The sequence below is a fragment of the Lutzomyia longipalpis genome, chromosome 4 (genome assembly GCF_024334085.1).
Source record: "Lutzomyia longipalpis isolate SR_M1_2022 chromosome 4, ASM2433408v1".
In the NCBI taxonomy this organism is placed as follows: domain Eukaryota; kingdom Metazoa; phylum Arthropoda; class Insecta; order Diptera; family Psychodidae; genus Lutzomyia; species Lutzomyia longipalpis.
The window spans coordinates 4,198,983-4,221,835 of record NC_074710.1 but is presented as its reverse complement, the minus strand read 5'-3'; the positions used below and the strand labels follow the sequence as shown (position 1 = coordinate 4,221,835).

The 22,853-nt window shown below is 34.0% G+C and overlaps 3 protein-coding genes across 6 annotated transcripts in view; 1 reads left to right on the top strand and 2 right to left on the bottom strand.

Moving 5' to 3' along the window:
- Window positions 1-12,506, top strand: part of LOC129795536 (frizzled) — a 64,778-nt gene extending 52,272 nt beyond the window's left edge. The window contains exons 4-5 of one of the 3 annotated variants that reach the window (XM_055836921.1): window positions 209-666; window positions 12,385-12,506. In XM_055836921.1, the coding sequence (XP_055692896.1) occupies window positions 209-666; window positions 12,385-12,399 (473 nt within the window). In that variant the 3' untranslated portion in view covers window positions 12,400-12,506. Of the gene's footprint in view, window positions 1-208; window positions 3,297-12,384 lie in introns of those variants that run through there. The other 2 variants (XM_055836922.1, XM_055836920.1) reach the window with 2 other exon arrangements.
- LOC129795711 (elongation of very long chain fatty acids protein 2-like) lies at window positions 11,739-13,140 on the bottom strand. Of its 2 annotated transcripts, XM_055837187.1 has the most exons (5): window positions 13,039-13,140; window positions 12,866-12,971; window positions 12,629-12,794; window positions 12,376-12,556; window positions 11,739-11,872 (listed from the first exon to the last, which is right to left on the bottom strand). In XM_055837187.1, exons 1-5 carry the CDS (start codon window positions 13,100-13,102, stop codon window positions 11,793-11,795), a joined length of 597 nt encoding a protein of 198 aa, XP_055693162.1. In that variant the 5' UTR covers window positions 13,103-13,140; the 3' UTR covers window positions 11,739-11,792. The 2 variants fall into 2 exon arrangements, 1 of the variants encoding a protein (XP_055693162.1); XR_008751141.1 differs by lacking the exons at window positions 11,739-11,872; window positions 13,039-13,140 and adding an exon at window positions 11,948-12,069 and having other exon boundaries at window positions 12,866-12,955.
- Window positions 13,141-18,514: 5,374 nt separating this feature from the next.
- LOC129795444 (uncharacterized) overlaps window positions 18,515-22,853 on the bottom strand; it is a 112,967-nt gene continuing 108,628 nt past the window's right edge. Inside the window, exons 8-12 of the mRNA XM_055836722.1 lie at window positions 21,418-22,462; window positions 20,226-20,424; window positions 20,079-20,156; window positions 19,790-19,978; window positions 18,515-19,419 (exon numbers count right to left, since the gene is read on the bottom strand). Of these exons, the coding sequence (XP_055692697.1) occupies window positions 19,271-19,419; window positions 19,790-19,978; window positions 20,079-20,156; window positions 20,226-20,424; window positions 21,418-22,462 (1,660 nt within the window). The 3' untranslated portion in view covers window positions 18,515-19,270. The remainder of the gene's footprint in view (window positions 19,420-19,789; window positions 19,979-20,078; window positions 20,157-20,225; window positions 20,425-21,417; window positions 22,463-22,853) is intronic.

Below are 22,853 nucleotides of genomic sequence, written 5' to 3'. Positions count from 1 at the left end.
AGTTAAATTTTCTTCTTGGTTGAATATGAATAATTCTTTATATTTGTTAAATATTTAAATCGTATACAAAAATGCGAGAAAAGTAACCTCAATTTTTAAACAAAAAATCCGTTAAACCTCCATATTTTTTAATAATAAATTTCAAATAAAAAACAATCTAACGAATAAACTCAAACTAACCCCCTGATTTTTTTATTCTTCCTTGTAGGTGATGTTCTGTCGGGAGTTTGCTTTGTTGGACAACTTGACACCCACTCTTTGGGTGTCTTCCTCCTTCTGCCACTCTGCATCTACCTCGCTGTGGGTGGACTCTTCCTCCTTGCGGGCTTTGTATCCCTCTTCCGGATACGCACAGTGATGAAGCACGATGGGAATCGTACGGATAAACTTGAGCGCCTCATGATGCGCATTGGCTTCTTCAGTGGACTCTTCATCCTTCCGTCAGTGGGTTTCCTGGCGTGCCTCTTCTACGAGTACTACAGCTTCGACGAGTGGATGATCCACTGGAATCGGAGTATGTGCACCAAATTCAGCACACCCTGTCCCCTGCCAAGGCCCCATAGGGACGATCAGAAGCCCATCTTCCAGATCTACATGCTAAAGTACGTCTGCAGTATGCTCGTGGGCGTTACGAGTAGTGTGTGGCTGTGGTCGGGTAAGACGGTGGTAAGTTGGCGCCTCTTCATTGAGCGTCTTCAGGGCAAAGAGGGTGCTCGGAGTCGCGCCACGGCGTACGTGTGAGAGTCCCGAGGCCAAAGACTTTTTTTCTCCAACTCACGTATTTGGGCGATGTGGCGGGAAACGAAGGGGTTGAGTCATTTTGATGATTTCGGTGCACGCTCACCCGAAAACAATAGACATTTCCTCCAATTGTCACGTTTGACATCGTCCAGAATTCATAACACGTGAATTTTCTAGAATTCTTTTGTGAGACAATCAGCGTTGCTTTTATTTTATTTTTTTTTTTTTTTTGAAATATAAGAAGGTATCAAGGCACGATATTTGAGTGAAGACAATTCAAGAGAATAATTTGATCCTGGCATAGTTTTTAGCAAAATTTAAATTTAGAATAAACTGACATTTAAGGAAAATTGAATTTTTTTAATGAAATTATGGAATAGAAATTTATTTAATGTATTATTGCGTTTAAAATATTGGAAATATCTTATTTTTATTTTCTTTAAAAGACAATTTTTATAGTAAATTTTATTGAACATCAAATCGAATTTTTAAAAAAAAATCTAACTTCCTCAGCAGATTTCTTGAAACCTTCTTGATGTCTTCTTAAGGAACAAGAGCAATGCTGATTCTCTTAACGTAAAATTAAGATTATAAAAAATGAATATACAAGAACTAATCTAATGGCGTTGTAGCCATTATTTTTTTTAAATTTAGAAACTAGAATAAATCTTTTAGAAAGGATATTTTTTTCTATTTAGTAATGCTGTTTCAAAGACTGAATTCAGCTCACATAAATCACTTGATGGAAGTCTGTTAGATTAGGATGTATCCCAAGCACGCATGTTTTACATTTATCTGAAAATTTATTCGAAAATTGATCAATTTTTGAGCAATATTTGGTCAAATATTTTACGTTTTTTTTTACGGAGTTTAAAAACGAATTTTGAACAATTTTATTTATTATAAAATTTTAATTTAAAAGAGTCCCTTCCCTTTTAAATTTATCTACTATAAATTCTAGCTTCACACTCCAGATTTCATAGAGAAATTCTTTTATAAAATTGAATAAAATATCCCCATTCAACATAAGTTTGAAAGAAACTTTTCACATTAAAGTATTAATATGCTAATTAAGAACTTTTCCTTCATTAATTTTCTCTGTGTTAATTCGTGACCTTTTTGCCCTGGAAATAGAAGAAAAATTAAAAAAAAAAAAATAAGAATAAGAGAAAAGACAAAACTTTCAGCAGAGAAATTAAGAGTAAAGCTCAAGGTATTTGATAAACTTCGTAGTGAAAAATTTTTAATTTTTGAATTTTAAATAAAGCTCAATTACAGCGTTCCCCGCAGTATATATCTAACATTCTTTCAATAATTACTTTCAAGCTACGTTGAAACTCTTTTTATCAGGGCTAATAAAATGTTTAGGATCTTCTTAAGTGATTTTGAGTCAATTTTCAATGAAAAATTTAAAATTTTCTGTCCTTTCAAATAATCAAATATTGGCTTAAGTTGATTACTAAGTCTGGCTTAAGTTTAGGCTAGCATAGGTTTTCCTAAACCCAATTTAGGTTTTTTAGGCCAAATTTAAGGTTTCTTTAACCATGCTTTAGTTTTTCAATGATCAGATTTTTACGATTTCAAAGTTAGAAGTCAGGCTGAATCGAGGTTAAATCTTTCCTAACCTTAAAATCTTAAAGGCCTCAAAGAATTTACCTAAAAAAAACTTAAGCAATGCCCAAAATCGTAAAGTTTGGCGTTAAAACTTAACCTATTTTAAGAAAAATTAAGCTTTTAAGGCTTTGAGAAACTTAAGCCGGGTTTTATTCAGATTTTCTTCATTCCCCCGAATGAGAAATTTTTCCATAAAACAGTGATTAAACTTCTTTGCTCCAACAGAATAGAACGTAGTATATACCACAAAGCTCCACTGTACTACCTAAAAACCCATAAATGTGTGTCTGGGATAAACTTGTTAATAAATAATGAAAAATACTCACTGTCATAGAAAAAATAGAAAAAAGAAACTATCACTAAAACTAATTCGGTAAGAAAAATATCGAGCTTTATGTAAATTAAAATTAAGGAAAAACCTATATATGTAAATGCCTCAGACTAGAGTTTCCCCTGCTAGAGAATTTTCTGCGCTTTTTATGGTGCATTTTTTCTAATGAGAAAAAAGCCAAGAAAATTGTAATGAATTTAAAAATTAAAAAAAAATCAATCACAATTTGTAAATAATTTGTCGTTTTATCATCACCAAAATTTTTTGTAAATAAAATGTTTTCATTACATGTTAAGGCTATATATGTATGAGACCTAAAGGTATGAATTTTAAGTAATTTTAGTTAAAAAAAAGAAAAGAGAAAATATTTTATGAATTTTGTAGAATATTTTGAAAGAGGTAAAAGAACAAGTAAAAGAGAAATATCATTAAGAATGACTGCCAAAAATGTCTCATAGAATTTTTAAGGACACTCTGTGTAAAATTTTAGTTCACTGTAAGCATAAAAATAGGTGGCTAACATCCCTCTTTTTTGTAGTTGGATTTCATGTACAGAAGATGAGAGAAAAAAAAGAAAATGTCGCAATATAGAATGAAAAATTGTACAAAATGTTTCTTTTTTTTTTTCCTCTCCGGATTTCTTTTTGCGTCTCCTTCCGGGCAGATGGTTTGTGAGGTTTGTTGCAACGTGGTTGACTTCTTTGCATTGTTCTGGCAAAAAAAAGAAGAAGAAATTGCCCATGTTCATGACTGAAATAATATTTCACTCCTGAGCATTCCAAACGTCTTTCGGGTGGGGAACTTGGAAATATGCAAACGTGACCTGAATGGCTGAGAATTCTCTCTCACAGAAAGGATGGAACTTTTGTTCGGCGTGGAGCTCATTTAAATTAAACCCACAGAAATATCCAAACAGAGAGAGAGAGAAAACTATCTGCCAGGAAAATTCTTTTGCTTTTGGGGCGGGGGAGGTAGATGGGAAAATTGAAAAGATGACGCGTGGGTATCGCAAATATTGATTTTTGCATTATAAATTACAACCTCGTCTGCGTTGAAAGGCAGAAAAAACCACACTGGGGGAGGCATTATGGGGAGCAACAGCGCGGAAAATACCAATAAGGGGGCAAAACCAACTGAAAGAGATACTTCTCCCTCATTCTCCCACATAATGAAGCTTTTTCCGCACTATTAATTGCAACCACAAAGCCACCCGTCCACCCCCCAGTAGCCCAATTAATTTACCCCAAACTCTCCCTCTGAAAGCTCAATCAATTGATTTGTTTTCACTCCCTCAACTCCCAGGAAAAGCTTTTTGGTTGTGGTGAGAAATTCGGATGCAATTGGAGCCGATAAACAGACTGTGGTGGAAACTCATTTGGGGATAATGTTTCTGAATTATTTTGCGCAAAATGGATGTGGTTGGAGGTTCCATTGGGCATGGAGTTGGGGGAGAAATTTAGAAAGCTCAATGAATAAATTAGGAGCTTTCGTACGAACTCACAAATGGATGAATTAGGTGGGAAAACGAGAACAACTCAAAAGCTGCTTTATTGATCAAGGGGTGTCTATCTGGCGAATATTTTAGTTTTTTAAGCGAATCATCCGAATATTTTTGAAGATCTGAATGTTGGACTTCATATGAACATCTTGTAAGATCTCTCCTACATTCCAAGCGGCAAGGACGTGTCGATACACCTCCTGTCGCAGTCACTGCCATCACAACACTGACTGTCCCGACAAGGTTGGCGATCGTTGTCCCGTTAATCCCCGTTAATCCGCTCATACCTTACTGTTAACCTTACAATCTTTTGCTAAAAATTGAAAAACTCAAAACCGAAAAATAAAACCAAAAACGTATTTAGGACTTTTTGATTTGAATTTAGTCTTTTTTGAGACTTTAATATTATTTTTAAAGTTTTGTTCCTCAATCTATGCAGTTTTGGGACTGAAAAACAAAATTTTATCGGCATGAATTGTCTTTTTTTTTGGTTTCATTTACTACTTTTTGGCTCTCTTGTTAGCTCTTAAAAACAGGATAAATCGTTAAAAAAATTGAAATATGAAATTTTAATTAAATGTGTCCTTAAAATTAAACTCGCAACTACATTATGTATTTTGTAGTACAAACAAGTTAAAAATTGAGTCAAAAAGGCAAAGGCTAATTCATTGAAGCTCCAGTGGTAAAGAGAGCTAAAGCGCCACTCAATACCACCCATCACTGGGGTTGTGGGTTCGATTCCCGCAGCGGTTCGCCGTTTCTGGCCTGGCGCTTCCTTCCCTTTCTTTCCTTTCTACTCCACAGCTATTCCTTTCCTGCTCGGACGACTGCTGCCCCCAACGGGATGGAGCCAACATCAATATCAGCACCATCTGCGAGACGGAAGGGCAACAAGTAGACAGAGTCCCATAGTCGTGTGCCGGTCAATCAGCGATAATGTGCAGCCGCATACAGTAAGTGCCTGCGTTTGCGGAACTTCCTATATATATGGGACGGAGCCAAAGATGAACAGAGCAGTCTGGTGGCGGAGGGACAACGCTGGTAAAAAACCGATCTACACTGTGTGGCCTGCCGAACGAACACCAGTGCCCAGCGTCTAGTGCTGAATGATTGCGGAACTTCCCGTGCAGTCGCCACCGACGGGACTCTCCCCCTACAAAATCTACATTGTAACAAAAAACATTGTAATTGAGTAGGAATAAAGGGGATGCACAATAGGCCCACATGGGCCGCAGTGCACAAGGAGATGTAAGTCTCCGGGCCCCACTTAGCGTAAAGTAAAGTAAGTAAGTAAGGATCTTTTTTTTATTTTTCTTTAAAAGAAAAATTCAAAAATCCCTCTAAAATGTCTTCAAGTTCCCATAATTCCTGTATTATCCTTCTTCTGTTTGAATTTACTACTTTTCAGTTTGATTGAAGTGTTTTTATGCTTGAAATTAACCCTTTAACGTCCAACGTGAAACATAAAAACATTGAAACATGCGCTCTTTTATCGCGATTTTTATTCTATGAATTTTTTTAGAGGACTTTTCTCACTCAGAACGTCTTCTTTGGCCCCTTATGCGTGAATTTGATGCATTTGTAACATGGAAAAACAATTACATTCATAAATAATTGAAAAAATAAAATGTTTCACGTTTCGGTCAGCGTATTACCCAAAAAACCTTAAAGGGTTAACATTTTTTGGTCATTTGCAAATAGCTTAGATTACTGAAGGACTTATATTTGATTTTCCTTGGCGAATCATCCGAATATTTGCTTAGATCCGAATAATTTCGTCCAGATAAACCCCCCTTGTTATTGATTCAACTTTGTAGCCGGAAAATGCAGCAAATGATTTATTTAAAAGGCTTTAAAATGCGTTAAAAAATACTCCTCAATGTGCAAAAAAATGATGTTTAAATTAAACTTCTCAAGTTTCCTTTAAAAAAAAAAGTAAATAATTTTCATGCAGATAATGAGCTTTTCGTTAGAGCTTTTGCGTTTCATTAAGAAAATATGTACATACTAAAATATTTAAACAGAAAATGTAGACATAACTAGGATTTATTTGTTGAGCTGTACATAATAAAATAAAGCAAAAGAGAGATGTTGTTTGAAGTAAGAGCACACGTTTAAATTTGATTGATTTTCTTACATTTTCCCTTTGCTTTTTAGCATATTTCACATTCTGTGTAAATACCTTTTAGAGACGCCCATAAAAACCCACAAGAGTATGACTTTTTATGGTATTTTCTTTGCGAAAATTCCCCCTTCAGCTGGAGCTGTAAAAGAAGCACTGCATGAGTGCTCTAGGCTAGAGCTGAATGGAGGCTCTTTTAGTTTTTTTTAGTGTGGAAATTCCACTTGTGTCGTGAAAAGCGAGAGCCCTTTTTCACGAGAGCAAGAGATGTGAACAAAAGTAGACATTAATGAGTCATTGAGTTGGTGGGATGCCAAAAGGGATACGGGGAGAGGATTCAAGGGGGTCAGTGTTTGTTAGAGAGTCCCCATGAATAAAAGATGATATAGCAGCAAGCAAGTAGCGTATGAGAGAGAAATTTTCACCTCTTCCTGCCTTCTTAAGCCATCCAGCCACGTTCTACCCATCGATTCTGGCGTCAAGAGGATTCCTCAAGTGCGGACAGGAGAGGAAATCGTGTCGTTCAGCCGGGAGGTTCTTTTTTTTTTCACTCTTCGCGTGTTTTTCTTTGCCTCTTCACCCGGATGAATGGTGAGCCTTGTTTTCTCGAAGGGGGTATCCCACTGTGCCTCAATCGCAGACTCCGACACTCTTTGGGCGCCCGCTTTTCAATGGTGCTGCCAAATGGTGAAAAATAAGAATACAGAACCCTTCATTGTGCAGTCTGACAGACATTTTATTGATTTTCATGCCGACCACAGCGGAAGGGGCGTCCGCTGAAGAGCCCCGGAATAAATCATTAACAAAGGCACACGCGAGGGAAGTCTGCAGCGGCGAAAGTGCCAGACTTCCTGAGCATAAAGGGGGCGGCAAGAGATTCCCATCAGCGGGGCTCTATGTATTATGTACGCTGTGTATGAGTATATGCAATTGTAGAATGAGGAGAGATGCGCGGAGAAATCACAAATTGGCACCCATTAACTCATGCAATCTTCCAACTTCCTCATAATTAATTCCACATGTTTTTCCATCAAAGGGTAAACCACGATATCTGATGGCATGCGGAAGAGCCGGGAAAATAACGAAGAGCTGCTAGAGAAAATATTTGAGAGAAAATTCTTTAAATGAAACTTATTGGGAAAAAAAAAGAAAATTTTTTTTATCAAAGAAATGAATTTGGAATATTTTATATCAAATACGAAGGATTCTATTCATTTTCTTTGGCGTTCAATGAAAATTCAAACAGTTCAAAGAAAATATTTCCAGGCGGGAAATTACATGAGGAATTCCAAAAAAAAGAATTTTAATATGTTTGAAATAAACGTTAAAAAGAGAAACGTCGAACGTTAAAAATGTTAGAAGCAAAAAAAAAAGAAATATTATACGTCACATAGAATAACTATTTAAGAAAAAACGTTGAATGTTTAAATAAACGTCAAACGTTAAAAAAAAATGTCAAATATATAAAAATACGTAAAACGTCAAAAGTTAAGAACAGAAGAGAAGAAACGTCAAAGATTACAAAAAGGTCAAACATTAAAGAGAGAAACTCAAATAATAACGATTAGTAAATAAACGACATACGTTAGAAAAAAAAAGTCAAACGTTAACAATCCTCAGGAAAGTCCTATCTTGACCTACTTATTCTTTAATATTTTGTGTTCTCATCAAGATCAGATACAATATTGGCTCATTGGACCATATTTAGTGATCAAGAAACCATTGAAATTCGCTTGAAATCTTGAAATTTCAGTTCAAAATTTAAAGATTTCAAGGATTTCTTGGTCACTGAATAAGGTAAAAAATATCTAGAATACTTTACTGATCAAAAGGAGTATTTTTCTGTACAGAAAACTAAATTTTCTGCTTATGATTTTTCTCCACTCCACACATTCCTCTAACAAATTCATGTAAAGAATCGTTAGAAACATTTAATCCTTCGTGTCATCAATCCATCTCTTTCCTCCTCTCGTCCTCCATCACCCGAGAGAAGAGAGCTGGAAAAAAGTCAATAAAACAGCGAAATACACTCAACGAGGGCACGTGGCTTGTCGGAAGGATCGTCCCTCATCCTCCATCCTTTTGCAAGATGATTTGTCACAAAAATTCCAGAAGAGTTTTTTGGGGTGAGTGGAAAACTTTCTTCCACACTCACTCCGCAAAACTTTTCCCCTCCTTCCCGGAAAATTTCCTTTTAAGCTTAAGGCGGGCGAGGCTCCCGCAGAGATACTTTCGTGGAGAGACAGGAGAAAGCGGCAGAAATGGATTTATCCTCCCATCCGGATGGGAATAATAATCCAATCGATATCTCATTAGAATAGAGATTATGTTGTATATGCGAGATGAAATCCACGCGATAGCACCTTCCTCTATGCGCTCCGTTTATCGCCTTATCGCCAACTTTTCCGCGCCAGCTACCACGCGGAATTTCCACCAGGATGAGGAAGAAAATCGATAGCCCTCCGGTTGGGGTGGATGGGTAGGGTGGAGGGAGTCAATTGAAGAGGGAAGAGATTTATTGCTGGCAGATTGCAGATTAGGAAATTCAATTGAGTTTCCAAGAAAAAATTCTCAATATGTGGTGTAGCTTTTTTTTCCTTCCTTCAATTAAACTTTCCTCTGCAGCAATATTCTCTTGCTCAAGTAATTGCCCACGAGGAGCGAGTGTTTGCGCGTAGAAATAAATTAATTGCTTTTTTATGCAAATTACCCTTGTTAATCAATAATCGACTTTATGGGATGCCATTGCGACTCTTTTCCAAGCACTTTACATCATATTAAAATGCAATTTTCCTGCATTTCTCCTTTAAATTGCTTTCAAACAATTTCTTTAAAGGAAATACTGAGGTTTTTAAGCTCGTTTCGCACGTTTAGTGCATAGTTTAATTATTTAAAGGCTTTGTGAAAAGAAAATATTTTTTCGTTTGAATTGACCTCATCTTTTTAGGAAACTAATATAAAAAAAATTCCCCTTTAAAAAATGAAAATAATTTTTTTTTCAATGAGAAAAATTGAAAAATTTATTTTTTTCTGAAATTTTTATTTAAAATTGATATTGTCTTCAATTTTGAAGGGGATTTTCTTTTTTTTTTTGACCATCTCTTCATCTTTTACTAAATTCTGTTAAAAATCTATGAACTCATAAAAAAGTTTCATGAAATTAATACCTAGTTTAAATAACCTATTTAAAGATTTGTGAAAAGCTTTTTTTTAAATAAAAATCGACCCCTTCCGTTTAGGAAATTAATCTGAAAAAAAAAACATTTTTTCAATTGAGAGATATTTTTTTTCTAGAAGTTTCATTTAAAATTAATTATTTTCTTCAATTTTAAAAGAATTTTTCTTCATTTATATTCTCTAATCTCTATATCATTTTATTTTAATTCTGTTTAATTAATTTTTCTTTTTCTTTATATATTGTAGCCTAAAAAAACAGATCAGAAAGTTTCTATAAATTATTAAATTTTAATTGGTTTAAAAAAGTCAATTTAGTGATATCAACTAAATTTTTGATTGGCGTGGCGAAACTTTAGTAAACGAAGAAAAAATGATTGTAGTCATTAATCCTAAAATTCTAGTTGACATAACTAAAGATTTTTAGTAGTTATGTCTTTACTGGAAACTTTAGTGATGAATTTGACTAAATTGCCTTCTAAACTTTAGTAAAAGAGCAATAAAACTAAAAATTTTACTTATCTTCACTAAAAAATTCACAGCTAAATAAAATTTTAGTAAAGCTAACATAAGACTTTAGTGATTCCAGGCAACATAACTAAAATTTTCTGTTATAATTACTAAAAATTTTAGTAAATGTTTCATTACTACAGACTTTAGTAGCAGTTTACTAAAAATTTGAATTACAGTGTATGTACTTAGATTTAATAATAATAATTTATCAAAACTTTTTTCTTATGCGCTCACAGATCTGTTTTCAAGTTTTTGAAAAATTAATGAAATAAAATATCTTATTTTTTAAAGCTTTTAAGCGTCAAAAACTGTAACCTATTGTATTCAAACATGAAGCTTGATTCTATTCACCCCCTTTACGCACTATTTCCATCAGAGTCATAGACATATAGCAGAGTATTTTGAAGCTTATAAAATCGTGCGTAGAACTCCTCAAATCAAGCTCCAAAAAACCAACAAAAGTTCATTGTTTCATGCTAACACCGAAGAATTCTTTCGTCTCATTTCTACAAGGCGCTAACATGAAAAGTTTCACGATAAAATCTCCTATCTATCACGAATCTCCTCTCAACTCGTTGGAATTTGTATTTTTGTGGGATGTGAAAAATTTCCTCGTTTTGGCCCTGTTTCGGTGAACGAGGGAAAATTCCACGAATTTGGAGCGCGAGCGGGAAAATGATGAAAATCATGTTCATTTTAGAATTATTATTGATATTGATATGGCGCGAAAGCTGCGGAGGAGGCGGGAGGTTTTATGTGCGGTTTCGTGGTCAGAGGAATTTTCATAAATACACGAGAATCTCGCTTTTATTGCCTTCTTTCACGTCATGCCCGTCCAGGTTCGTTCTTTTCCACTCTTTTCGGTGGAAAAGGGTTTCCATTCAATCATTTTAGGTTTCTCCCATTGCGAATGCTTTAGCGCGCCAAAATGCTTCGTGCTGCGGCCATTAGAAAAGTGCACAGAATGTTTGGGTAATTGCCATCGAGCTGGGCGAGGTAATATGGCTTCAGTAAAGTGAAACACTTTGCTTTTGCGGTGGAACTCACTTCTCCCCAGCAGAGAGCTCTAGAGGTAGAGGTAGGCTAGAGGTCTGACCTTTTGTGGATTTCTCAGTGCAGCACAATTTCTCAAATTTTCTCTCCTTGTTTTTTTTTTTATTAAAAACTCTCTTTAGGGGACGAAAAATTAAAAATTCATTGAGCTCTCTCATTTTCACAAATTCAACCAAAACGAAATTGCACCTTTCAGTCAGACCACTGCTCATTTCTTCTGCGCCACAACCACCACATGTCGCTGCAAGAACTCCTCCTTGGTGTGGGTTTATCCACTTTTTTTTTAAATGAATAATACAGTGGTGGGCAAAATAATAGCATCAAGTTTCAGTGGTGTAGTTAAGAAGGATGAATAGTTTTCTTCAAGACCTTTCCAAAATTAGTCAAGAAATTTCTGTAGGTGTTGTACAACTTGAGATATGATAATTTTTTAACTATAAAATTGCTAAATTCCATTAAAAAATCAACTTTGCCTACCAATATTGCGTATAAATCAAATTACGACGCATAAACAAACTTGTACACGTTGTGGGGCACTAACTCTTACAACTGGGCCTTATTCAGCGACCGAAACTGTTGAAATTCGCTTGAAACCTTGAAATTTCAGTACAAAATTCAAAGATTTCAAGAGTTTCTTGGCCGCTGAATAAGGCCCTTTCTTTACTATTTATAATGTTTTATTTCATAAACCAGTATTATAAAATTGAAATAAAATTAACACAAAAAAATAAAAAATATTCAAAGCTTTAACCCAAAATGAATAGAATGAAAAGTAACAAACTATCATGTACCACATGTAGCAAAGGAGGAGCAGCAGAGCAAAAATCTGAAATAAGGACATAAACGTATTTTTTTTAAAGAAATTCTAAGTAAGTGAATAAAATAATTTACTTACTCTACATAATACGCTCAAGATTTTATTCATTGCGAAAGATTTGAAGAGTTTTAGTCTCAACAAAATATGCCGGTTAAAACTATAAAATAAAACATAACTAAAAGAATTTATAATTATGATTTGGCACGCTGAAAAGAGAAAAAAATCCATCATTTACATTTCATATCTCATTAAGTTCTATCATGCTTTTTAAATTTTTTTTGAGAAAAGCCGCGCAAAATGAGAAAAAATGTTTATAAAATGAAAAGCAAATTTCTTAAATTTGGTACCATTTTAAAACCAATTTAATGCTCTTTTTACTCCCCTACATTTAAAGTTTTATCAGTTTTAAGTAATAGAGAATTGAACAGCCCTTAAGAGGTCCGAATTTCAAAAACCGCCAAAGTGGCCAAATTACCCCGTCGTCCCCTACATAATATTATTTTTTAACTTACTTTCTCCAGTTGGATACCATTTGAGATCAACCCAGGCGATCAAAAATGCTCCCAAGTGATGGAAAATCTCAGGAATGTAATAACTGAACCTTGCTGGATGTCTTTTCTTCAGTATCCTGATGAATGTCAAAAACAACGAGAAGAATTTCGCAAGGTACATCAACCAAGCAACATTAAGGAGCTAAAAAAAAGGAATTATGATAAAACATAGAATATTATTTAGTGAAGTTTGCCGATAAAAAAAAATAATTACTCGCATCTCCAATGGTGATCTATTGTTTCGTTTGTCTTCATCGAAAAGTAATTTGTACCCCAATTTCCTTGTACAAATTATACATTCCCAAAGACTATACGTATAAATGAAGATCATGGTAAGAAGGTATATAATTAGGAAATTATCAAGATAATAGGCCGGACGACTAAAATTAGGAAAAAATAAATAAAGTTAATTGAAGATGTTAATTAAACATTTAAAGGATCTTTGCATTACTTTTTCATATGTTTCACGCATAGGTAGGAGGCTAAAACGTAACCAACACTCACTGCCATAAATACCGGAAAGGAAACTGCTGTCTGCCATTCATTTGTTCTCTCATCTGCTTTATTTATTTAAAGAAATATAATATATATTTAAAATTGAGCAAGAAAAAAAGGTTTTTTTACCTGGAAATTCCTCTATCAATTTAAATTTTTCGAAAAATTCCATTATGTGACAAAATTTAAGCATTTTTTCACTTTACTTTGAACTCAAATATTCACGACGTACTACGTGGAAAGTCTTGGTTAAACTGAATAATTTACTAGTGCTTCCAAATGTTTTAATTCTTCCTTTGTCACGTTTTTTTCATTAAAAGTTATTATTTAATTTCTTATACCAATTTATGCTTTTTTGATTTTCTTGGCAACCAACTTTTGTGCTGATTAAGTTTTCACAACATTTTTGTTGTTTGTCGGAGAAACTTGTCTCACGATTAAGTTTTCTTTAAAGCAAAAAAATACTTATTTCCTAGCTGAAAAATTTATTAAAAAGAAGCAAAACATCATTAGAAAACGTCAAGTTCCATAAAACGATTACCCATCGTTAAAATAGAAGTCAAACGTTTAAAAGGAAATTTCAAGTGTAAGAACGTTTGAAAAGGAACACACAAAGAGATTTTTAAAACTAATTTTAGAGATTAAAAAAAAAATAATTAAGTTATAATGGGTTGAAATAAAGAATTATTATATTAATTATTATAAATGCCGTTTGTCCCTCAACAACGAATTCAAAGAAAAATTACAGAAATAATTAAGAAAAAAAATTCAAAGTTAATTTTTTCAGAGGAGCTTGTTTAAGCTTGTGAGACGTTTTGTGGAAAATCTTTTCCGGCATTTCTCTGTGTGATTCCAAATGGTAATTTTTTTTTTTTAATAATTTTAAAAATTCGATTCTGCTTTTTTTCCCACAACTGTATGTAACATTAGAGTATCAATATTGAATGAAATTGAAACTAACTAAATGACTTTAAAATTCAAAACCATTCCTCTGTGTAAAATTGAAAAGAAGTTCTCCCCTACCTAAAGAGACGTTCTCTGCATTGCCGATGAATTCCATGCTGCGGCATGTATTTAATGAGGTTCACTACACAAGTCATTTTTCCACCTCTCAGCACTTTTCCCATCAACGAGATTTTCCAACTTGATGCTGCCTCATTAAGGTGCAAAAAAAGAAGGAAATCAATAATAATGAATTGGAATTGCTGCTGCGGTTTCCTCCATTATCACCTTTCGTTTGATTTTCACAGAGACCAAACGCACCTCATTGCGATGGTCACTTTCAATCACTCTGTGTTTATCATTTTCCAATTATTTTCCCGCTGTGTCGCCTTGCATGACCCCAGGGGAGATGTGAGTGGTTTTGTGCTCTGTGGCAGGTCCTCCGCAGTTGATGTGCTACTAATTATAGAATTTAAAATATAAGGGGTGGATTTCCTTTACAATTATATAATAATTTTCAGATTAAATTAATAGGTGAAAGGATTATTGTCCTTTTTTTTTCCTATTAAAGACAATTAAAGAAAGAAACTGTTAAAATAAGACTTTTCAAATAATAAGAAAAATCTTATTACTGACGAGTTTTCATTAAAAAAAAAGAGATTTTTTTACAGAATTGAATCGAAGATTAAAAACAAAGTTTTAAGTTAAAAATATTGAACTCTTTAAGGGTTAATCGGTCAGAAATATGTTCTGAGTCCAGGAAAAGTAAATTTAATTTTAAGACATAAAAGCTTGATATTCGGTTAAAAATCTTTTCATTTTTTTTTCTTACAATTCGTCAGTTATAAGATTATTGTTACTCTTTGATTTTCAGATTATATTCTTAAAGGACTTTAACAGTTTGTTTCTTTCTTTAAACATCTTTTTAACACTTGGAGGACAAAACTGGTAGTCGCTGCTAATTCGACTTTTTTTTAAAAATAATAACAAACTAAAATCAATCTAAGTTATCGTGATAAATCTGATAAATTTTAGATCATGTAAAAGGAGCTTCAAGTACTTCAAATTCATTAAAAGAAAAGGAAAAAAGTTTCCTTTTTGGAAGAAAATTAAAGTCAAAATTTGAGGTTAGAATTTTAGGTTCTCTAAGTGTTAAAAAAAATTAATTACTTTTCCGGACTCTAAAGATCTTTCTGACTCTTTTCTTTGAACGATAAATCCTTTGTTATTATTTTACGGAATAATAAACCGATTTACCCTTAGAGGATCCGATATTTCTAACCTCAAACATTGTTCTTAATTTTCTCTCAAAAAGAAAAGGTTTTTCCAAATTTTCTTTCGACGAATACATTGTGAATTTCCCTATACATATAGAATGTAAAAACCACAATATGTAAAATAGATGTTACAATGGAACAATTTAAAAAATCAAATTGGCCAAGATGTCCAGTAAAGTCTTTAAAAGGTCAAAAAAAATAGCAACTAACAAAATTTTACAAAATCTTTAAGATTTAAAAAAAAAATATTTTTGAATGTAACAATCCTAATAATAATTTTTACTACATAATACAATAATGATTCTTAACTCTTTTGCGTCCTAATGAAAGTTGATGCTTTCAGAGAACTTTTCTGAGTCATTACGTTTTATTTGGTCTAATTTACTTAAATTCAATAAATTTCTGTCTTGGAAAAACAATTAAAATCATTAAAATTTAATAACATAATGTTTTAGTTTAGTTCTGTGTATGACCCAAAGAACGTGAAAGGGTTAAAAAGGACGTTATGCACAATGTTATAATAAAAAATCATATTCTAAAAGGAGTTTATTCAAAAAATTTATGAGAAATTTTTAAAGAAAAATGTCTTAAATGCATTTCCCAGACATTTTTAGAAGAAGCAAATCTTTAAATGTTCTTCCCAACATCATACAGCATCTCAATCACTACCCATGTTCTCCGTCTCATAGTTCTCGCGTAGTGATTTAAGACATGTGGCGGGGAGTTGTTGATGGAAACTTTTTCCCGCGCGATGATAAAAATGTGAATTGCATCTGGTAATAAGTTGGTAAAGTCATTCGCTGTGGGTTAATGGGTTTCCATTTTAATGGCCTTTTGCCTCGACTCTCTCGCCACAAGATGCACTCAGAGCAATGAAGAAAAAAAAGCAACTCCATTTCGATACTCTCTTCCGGGGCAAATTCACGGGAAACGTCGTAAAAATGAGCGTCTTTTCCACGCCGCGGCCATATGCGCAAGAGAGCCTTGTACGAGGATTGGGTCATTTGAGCGACATGGACATTTCTCGTTGAACCCATAAAACACGCCGTAAGCACGCAAAGGAAACGCAAACAACGCAGGGGGATGTGGTAGGAGGTGGTGGTAATAAAAATGGCGGGAAAAAGACATTTGCAATTAAATTAATTTCCCTGCGGAAGGGCCTCTTTAACGTGAAGATTACACCCAAAATATACAATCTAATTAATTGATTGCGCGCCACTCTCGAACGAAATCTTATCAAACACTTCGCCGCCCTCTTCCTCGCCCTCTTCTCTTAATTTAAGCGGCTGATTCACTCCACCCACCCACGCATTAAGTAGTAAAATATGACGAAGAGGAATGATTTTGATTGTCTTGGCAGAGAGACGGAGCGATTGTCTCCTTTTTTATGACCCAGATGGAGAGAAAAATCACTTTTATTGCATCAAAAAGTAACTTTTTTCTTTCAAATAAATGGTAGAGGAAGTATTTTGGAGGAAACTTAAAAGCTACTTCTTTGCATACCTCCAGGCGCACGATTCCGCGGGAAAGTTTTATTCACATTAAAAATGGATTTATTGAAAAGAGGGGTATTCATTGCAATGATTTTTTGATTTTTGAGTTTTTTTTTAAATATAAAATTGGGTGAATAAGATGAGATACGTATACTTCATAATCTTTGCAAATGAAAGAAAAATTCTTTAACCCTTTGAAGTTCTTTGAGTCATTCATTGATTCAAACGTGGAATATTCATTTTCCTGAATTTTAATGAATTATTTTTTCAAACTAAAAAATCGAAGAATTTATTGAAGCTAACCCAAAAAAAACGTTCTGAGAAATATTGAGTTCAAAACATCGATTATGGGCTAGAATTTGTAAAGGGTTATACAGAAAATTAAGAAAAGTCTATTCAACTAATATTCTTAAGAGATCCTTTTTAAGATTCTTCGATTGTTCTTTTAAACGAATCTGTTAATTTTCTTTAATAAATATTTTTTATGTGATTTTTAGGTAATTCAAAAGAAGTACATAGAAATAATTAAAAGTTTTACTTATTAGTTTATCAAACATTTGACAGATTTAAAAAATATTTAAGGTTTAATTTTAGGCCTCGTAGCTGAGACACATTTCTTTCCATAAAAAACTACTAAGCTAAGGACCTAGTTTTGAGGTTAGAATATTTATTAAAAGCTATAATTAGAATCTGTAGAAATTCTCCAACATATTTAAAAGTATGTTATTAACCCTTGGAGGATTCTGCTGGCCACCGTGGCCAATTCGGAATTTTATAAATCATCACAGAGTAAATTCTATTAACTTAATTAGCTCAAGTTCACTGAAAGAAAACTTAGAAGAACATTTTCTTTTTGTGAGAAAATTAAGATCAAACTTTTGAGGTTAGAAACCTCGATCCTTGAAGGGTTAACAACACAATGGGTCATTCATAATGAAAAAAATTATAAAGTAGTAATGACTATATTAGAAAAATAATCGCATTTGAATTTAGGAAACAAATTAACCTTGATAGGCCTGGGGCTGTATTCTGTAATAGTGAAAAACTCTCGTGATAAACTCCCGAAGGCTTTTTTGCAGGAAAAAAAATGAGGAAAACTTTGTGACACCCTGTATCCCCGCCACAGTTCATTTTTGAATTTCTGAGGGTTCCAGCTGGGAATTGGAACATCTCTCACTCTCTTCCCTGACGACCGTCGACCTGATACATAGGCAGCAAAATGGATTGTGAAGTCTTCAATTTTTGTATTATATAATTTTCAAGTGAATTTTGTAAATATTTTTCATTTTGCTCCTATATTGTAATTATGTAAGTAATTTCAATGAATTTTCTCTATTTTCCCATGCGGGATCACCATTTCGGGTGATCTGGCGCCCAATTTTTATATTTTTCAATTACAAACCGCGTGGATTATTGTATAAAATTATTCTTTGAATTTTTGTAAATAAATTGTAAATATAGCGAAAATCCCAATTTTTCTTATTTTTTATCATTTTCTCGATTTTCTACTATCATGGGATTTTTAATCGCTACAACTTCACGTGAGCATGATTCTCTAAGAAAAATAATGCATCCGTGATAAACTCCCGTAAGATTTTCCCGTTTTTCATGTTTCTTTTAAAGCGCTAGAGCCTTCAGGAGTTTATCACGGGAGTTTTTCATTCTTAGAGTATTCATGCCCTGGAAAATTTTACGGAACATATTTATTTTAATAATCTATTTTAAAAAAAATGAGAAAAGTAAATTCTAAAGCTTTTTTATTTCCTTTAAAAAAATCATATTTAAGTCTTCTTCCCATAATTTTTACCTTACTTTTCTTTCACCAATTCTCCTTCGATTTCTAACAGTGTTGCTGTGCTGAAATATCTAAAAATTTTATTAAAAACAAACGCTTTTTTTTGGAACTTTCATCTCATTTTATTCTTCATTGAATATTTTTCTTATTATTTACAAAGCATTGGAATTTGATTATAAAAATAGTTTTGCAAATTCTACTTGTTTAAAATTCCATCAAAATATAATAAAGTTCATTAATAAAGTTGAGAGTACAAAATAATATTAGCTGATGGGGTGCTAAACCCCCTTTAAAACGCGCTCTTTTGCGCCTTAAGTACCACAAAATGCACTTCTGCATGATTTTCTTCCATTTTTTCTTTTAAATCTTTTATCCAAAATATCAATAAACCAAAAAACAACAACAAAATCAACAAAGAGGCAAGATCTTCACAACGAACATAACGAAACTTTTGAGAAAAACTTTATGAAAACTTTTTTTTTTTTTACTTCAAGGCAGCAGAAGTGCAGGAAAAAGGTTATTTCTTATGGCAATCTTCTCTTCAGCTCACGGGGATGTTTATTCCATTTAAGAGTTCGCATTAAACAAACCCCGAGCCACAGAATCGCTCTAACTTATTTCCCTTTTTTTTAATTTGTAATAACATTAATGTAAAAATATGGGTAAGAAATAATTTTTTTACGTTGAAAAATGAAAAATTCACATTTTCTCGAAAAATGTGATAAATTTAATCACTTAATTATTTCCTTTTCGCTTTTTCTTCGTGCGCATTGATAAATGCGGCGGAAAGTTTATTTGAATTGCACATAAAATATCGCGGAGATAGAGGGCGCTGCTGCTCTCTGCTGGAATGACTAAAGAAGGACAATCTTCACTGGTCCAGCTGGCAGTCTCTTCATGTAACTCCATGCATCTACACGGCTCACGGTGGCCATTGCGTAGCCATTGATGCCAACAATTTCACTGCCATTCTTTACTTTGCCGCTCTTTTCGGCAGCACCGCCTTGCAAGAAAAGAAAACAAAATGGCCGTTAGGGGTTGATTAAGTAAGAAGAATCTCAGCTATAAATGAAATTTTAGAACTGAGAAGATTGATTTTATTCGTAGAGTCAGAGCTCTCAAGGTTTGAAATTGTTTTTCATTGTAGTTTTGAATTTTTGTCTGAGAAAAGCAAACCTAAAGAACATAACCTCACTAAAGCTTTTATTGATAAAGTGAGGTTAGAAGTTAAATTTTGAAGTTTTTAATATCAGTTTTGAGCCAAAGGAATGTTTCTAAGCAAGAATTAACCAACAATGCTGAAAGAAATCAACCGAAGAACTTCAAAATAATTACATAACCTCAAAGGAAGAACACCCCTCTCATTGACTTACCCATAAAGACCTTCTTCACGAGGAGTGGACGATTACCCAATGGGGAATCGTAGCCACCTTCAATGGAGAAGCCAAGACCACAGGAATCCTTCACCACCTCCACTTCACGTGCCCCCTTTGGCAGATTGCGCAGCTTCACGAAGGAAGACGGAGCATTCACATCTGCATCTCCATTAGACAACTTTGTAGCTGAAGAATAAAAAAAAAATAACCGTTAAATCGTTCATTTTGAAAACAAAAAAAAAAACAAACATAAAAAAAATCTTTATTTTCCATGCAATTTATGTACCTAAAATTCCAGTAGACTTCTTAGGGGGGCTCTTTAGGCCATTTTCTTCCTTCAAGGACTCCCTGGAGGTGGCGACATCTTTTATAAAAGAAAACAAATTAACAAAATGGCCACCAAAGCAAGCCCTTTAACGCCATGCAAACTAACCTTCATTCATCATGATGTCCAGATCGAGGGATCGTGATGCTTTGTGGAAACTTTTGAGCTTCGTCTCACTGACTTCTGGCGCTTCTTTCTCCGTAAGTGACGTCAGGGAGCCAAGAGAGGATCTCTTGGTCTTTGTGAGTGTTGATGCTGTAACACTGGGTGACCTCGTGACGACAACAACGACCTCTGGACGAGGAGTCTGCAAGATCAGACAGATCAAAATTAGTTTCAGGAATATTGTTATTTTCCAATTTTTATAGTTCCGAAAACTTCTGAATTGACCTGAATATTCTGATAATTGCGGGATTATTGTTTTTGTATTGATCTATGAATTTTCCTAAATATTTCCTGAAATTCCGGAAATTTCTTTAATAAGCAGATTAGTAATAAAATTGTTTTATTATTCCGAAATATTCTGAATATTTCAGAAATTCTTCAATAATTTGAAAATTCCTAGTTTTTTTTTTAATAATTCAAAAATTTCAGATTTATTTTCACAATTTTTAAGTCCTCTTAATTTGCTGAAGTTTATTTTAAAAAAAAAATTCGGAAAAATCGTTTTTCTTGTCAACTTTGTAAAATTATTGATTTTGAAATTTTCGGAATATTTGAGAATTTTCGGAATATTTGAGAATTTTCTTCAATAATTTCCTTTAAAAAAATCTGAATTTTCGTTAATACATATTGGAAATATTTTTATTCCGAAACACTGAAAAAATTGTATTATTCCTAGTATTCCTGAAATTTCAATATTCCGAATTATGGTATTTTTTATGGTTTCTATTATAATTGAATTTTCTTATAAAGAAAATCGAAGAGAATTCTCCCATAATCCGAATATTCATTTTCTTATGCCTATTCCTGATTTTCTAAAATTTTCCGAAATAATAATTTAAAAAAAAAATTGATTTTCCGAATTTCTTTCAATATTTCGTTATTTTATTTTTTCAAAAAAAGTCCGTTAAGTGTTTTTAAAATTTTCCGAAACAATAATTTTAAAAAATAGTTAACTTTCCGAATTTTTTCAATATTCCGTTCTTTTCTTATTTTTCAAAAATCATTCGTTTAACTCCTAAATTTTTTTTTAATATTCGGAATATTATTTTTTCGTATTATTTCAATGTTTTCTGTTTTTTTTTTTAATTATTCCGTATTTCAGTATTTTTATTAACCTGAATTGAGAAAATCTTACCTTGAGCACCGTTACTGATTCCCGATGCGTCAGTCCACGCATACTGAGCCCATTAATTGCGAGAATTCTGTCACCTTTCTTCAGTCTCCCATCTTTATCTGCCGGGGAATTGGCCAGAATCTTGTGCACCGTAATTTCCTTTGCTTCGTAGTCCGCTCCACCGGCCAGGGTGATCCCGATGCTGCACTCCGGAGAGTCCCGCTGAAGCACCACGACGAAGGCTTCGTGCGTCTGAAGTGGTGGATCGGCTTCTTCGATGATAAATTGCAAATCTTGCGCTGTGATCAAGCTGTGACTGCTGCCGAGTGAGGAGAAACTCCCAAAATCCGTTGGGGTACTCTGCATTGTTTCACTCCCATTGCTCTGAATACTCCGAGCTGGCATCGAGGAGACTCCTGATGAGGAATTTGACGCAACAGATTCCCACGAGGAGAAACGATCGTGGTAGTTGCTTATCTTCTCCTTTGGCGTCGTCGGTGGTGCCCCAGCTTGTCGTGTTGGTGATGGCACAAAGGAATTTCCGGTGCTTTTGCTCTCAAATTGTCGTCGAATTTCAGCCGTTGAGAGTTTTGTTTGCTCACTAAGACTCCGCGGGAGTGTCCTCATGGGCACCACCTCTTCCACCTTCTCCTCCTTCCGTCGTGACACCTCTACGGGGTTCTTCACCGGCAGTGGCTCCTCAATTGTTGTCGTCTTGGCTGCTTCCTTCCGTACCCACTTGGCCACTTCATTCATCTCATTCCCATCGGATAATTCATCCGACGATGAGTGATTAATCCGTCGAATTGGATCCAAGGAAGCACCACCAGCTGCCTTTTCAGCTTCAACCACAATTTTCCCGGAATCGACTTTTGTTGCTGAAACTTCCTCCGAATCCGAGACAACTTCCACAAAAGTTGCCACATTTATCACACGATCCACAATACTGGGCACATCGTGTGAATCCACGAGTTTGTAGTTCACCAGATCAGGTTGGGCAGCTTTAGTACTTGCCAAGGAGTTCCTAATCTTCGGTTTAGGTCGCTTAATCTCATCTTCATCGTATCTGGAACGAAGAAGAATTGAATGGCGTCTTTAATGGCGTCTCAAAAAAATGGCGGAATTCAAGGGCGTGGTGAATTCCAGTAGGCGCCACTGGAAGGCTTCAAAATCACCACGGAAAAATATACTGGAAATTCACCACTGTCAATGGTGAAAGTAAGATAAAAATAGTTTTCTGCAGGGGTATGCCCGACTCTGATATTTTTGAAGAAACGATCAATACCGGTCAGAAAAAAAAGGATTAATCTACAAAGTTCCACCCCTATTTGAAAGTTTATTTAATTAACTTTCGATTAATCCCTATTTCATCATCCAGATCGACCTATTAATATACGAAAAGTAAAAAAAATCTCGCGAGTCGGTAAAATATCGATACTATCGAAAATTTTTCCATA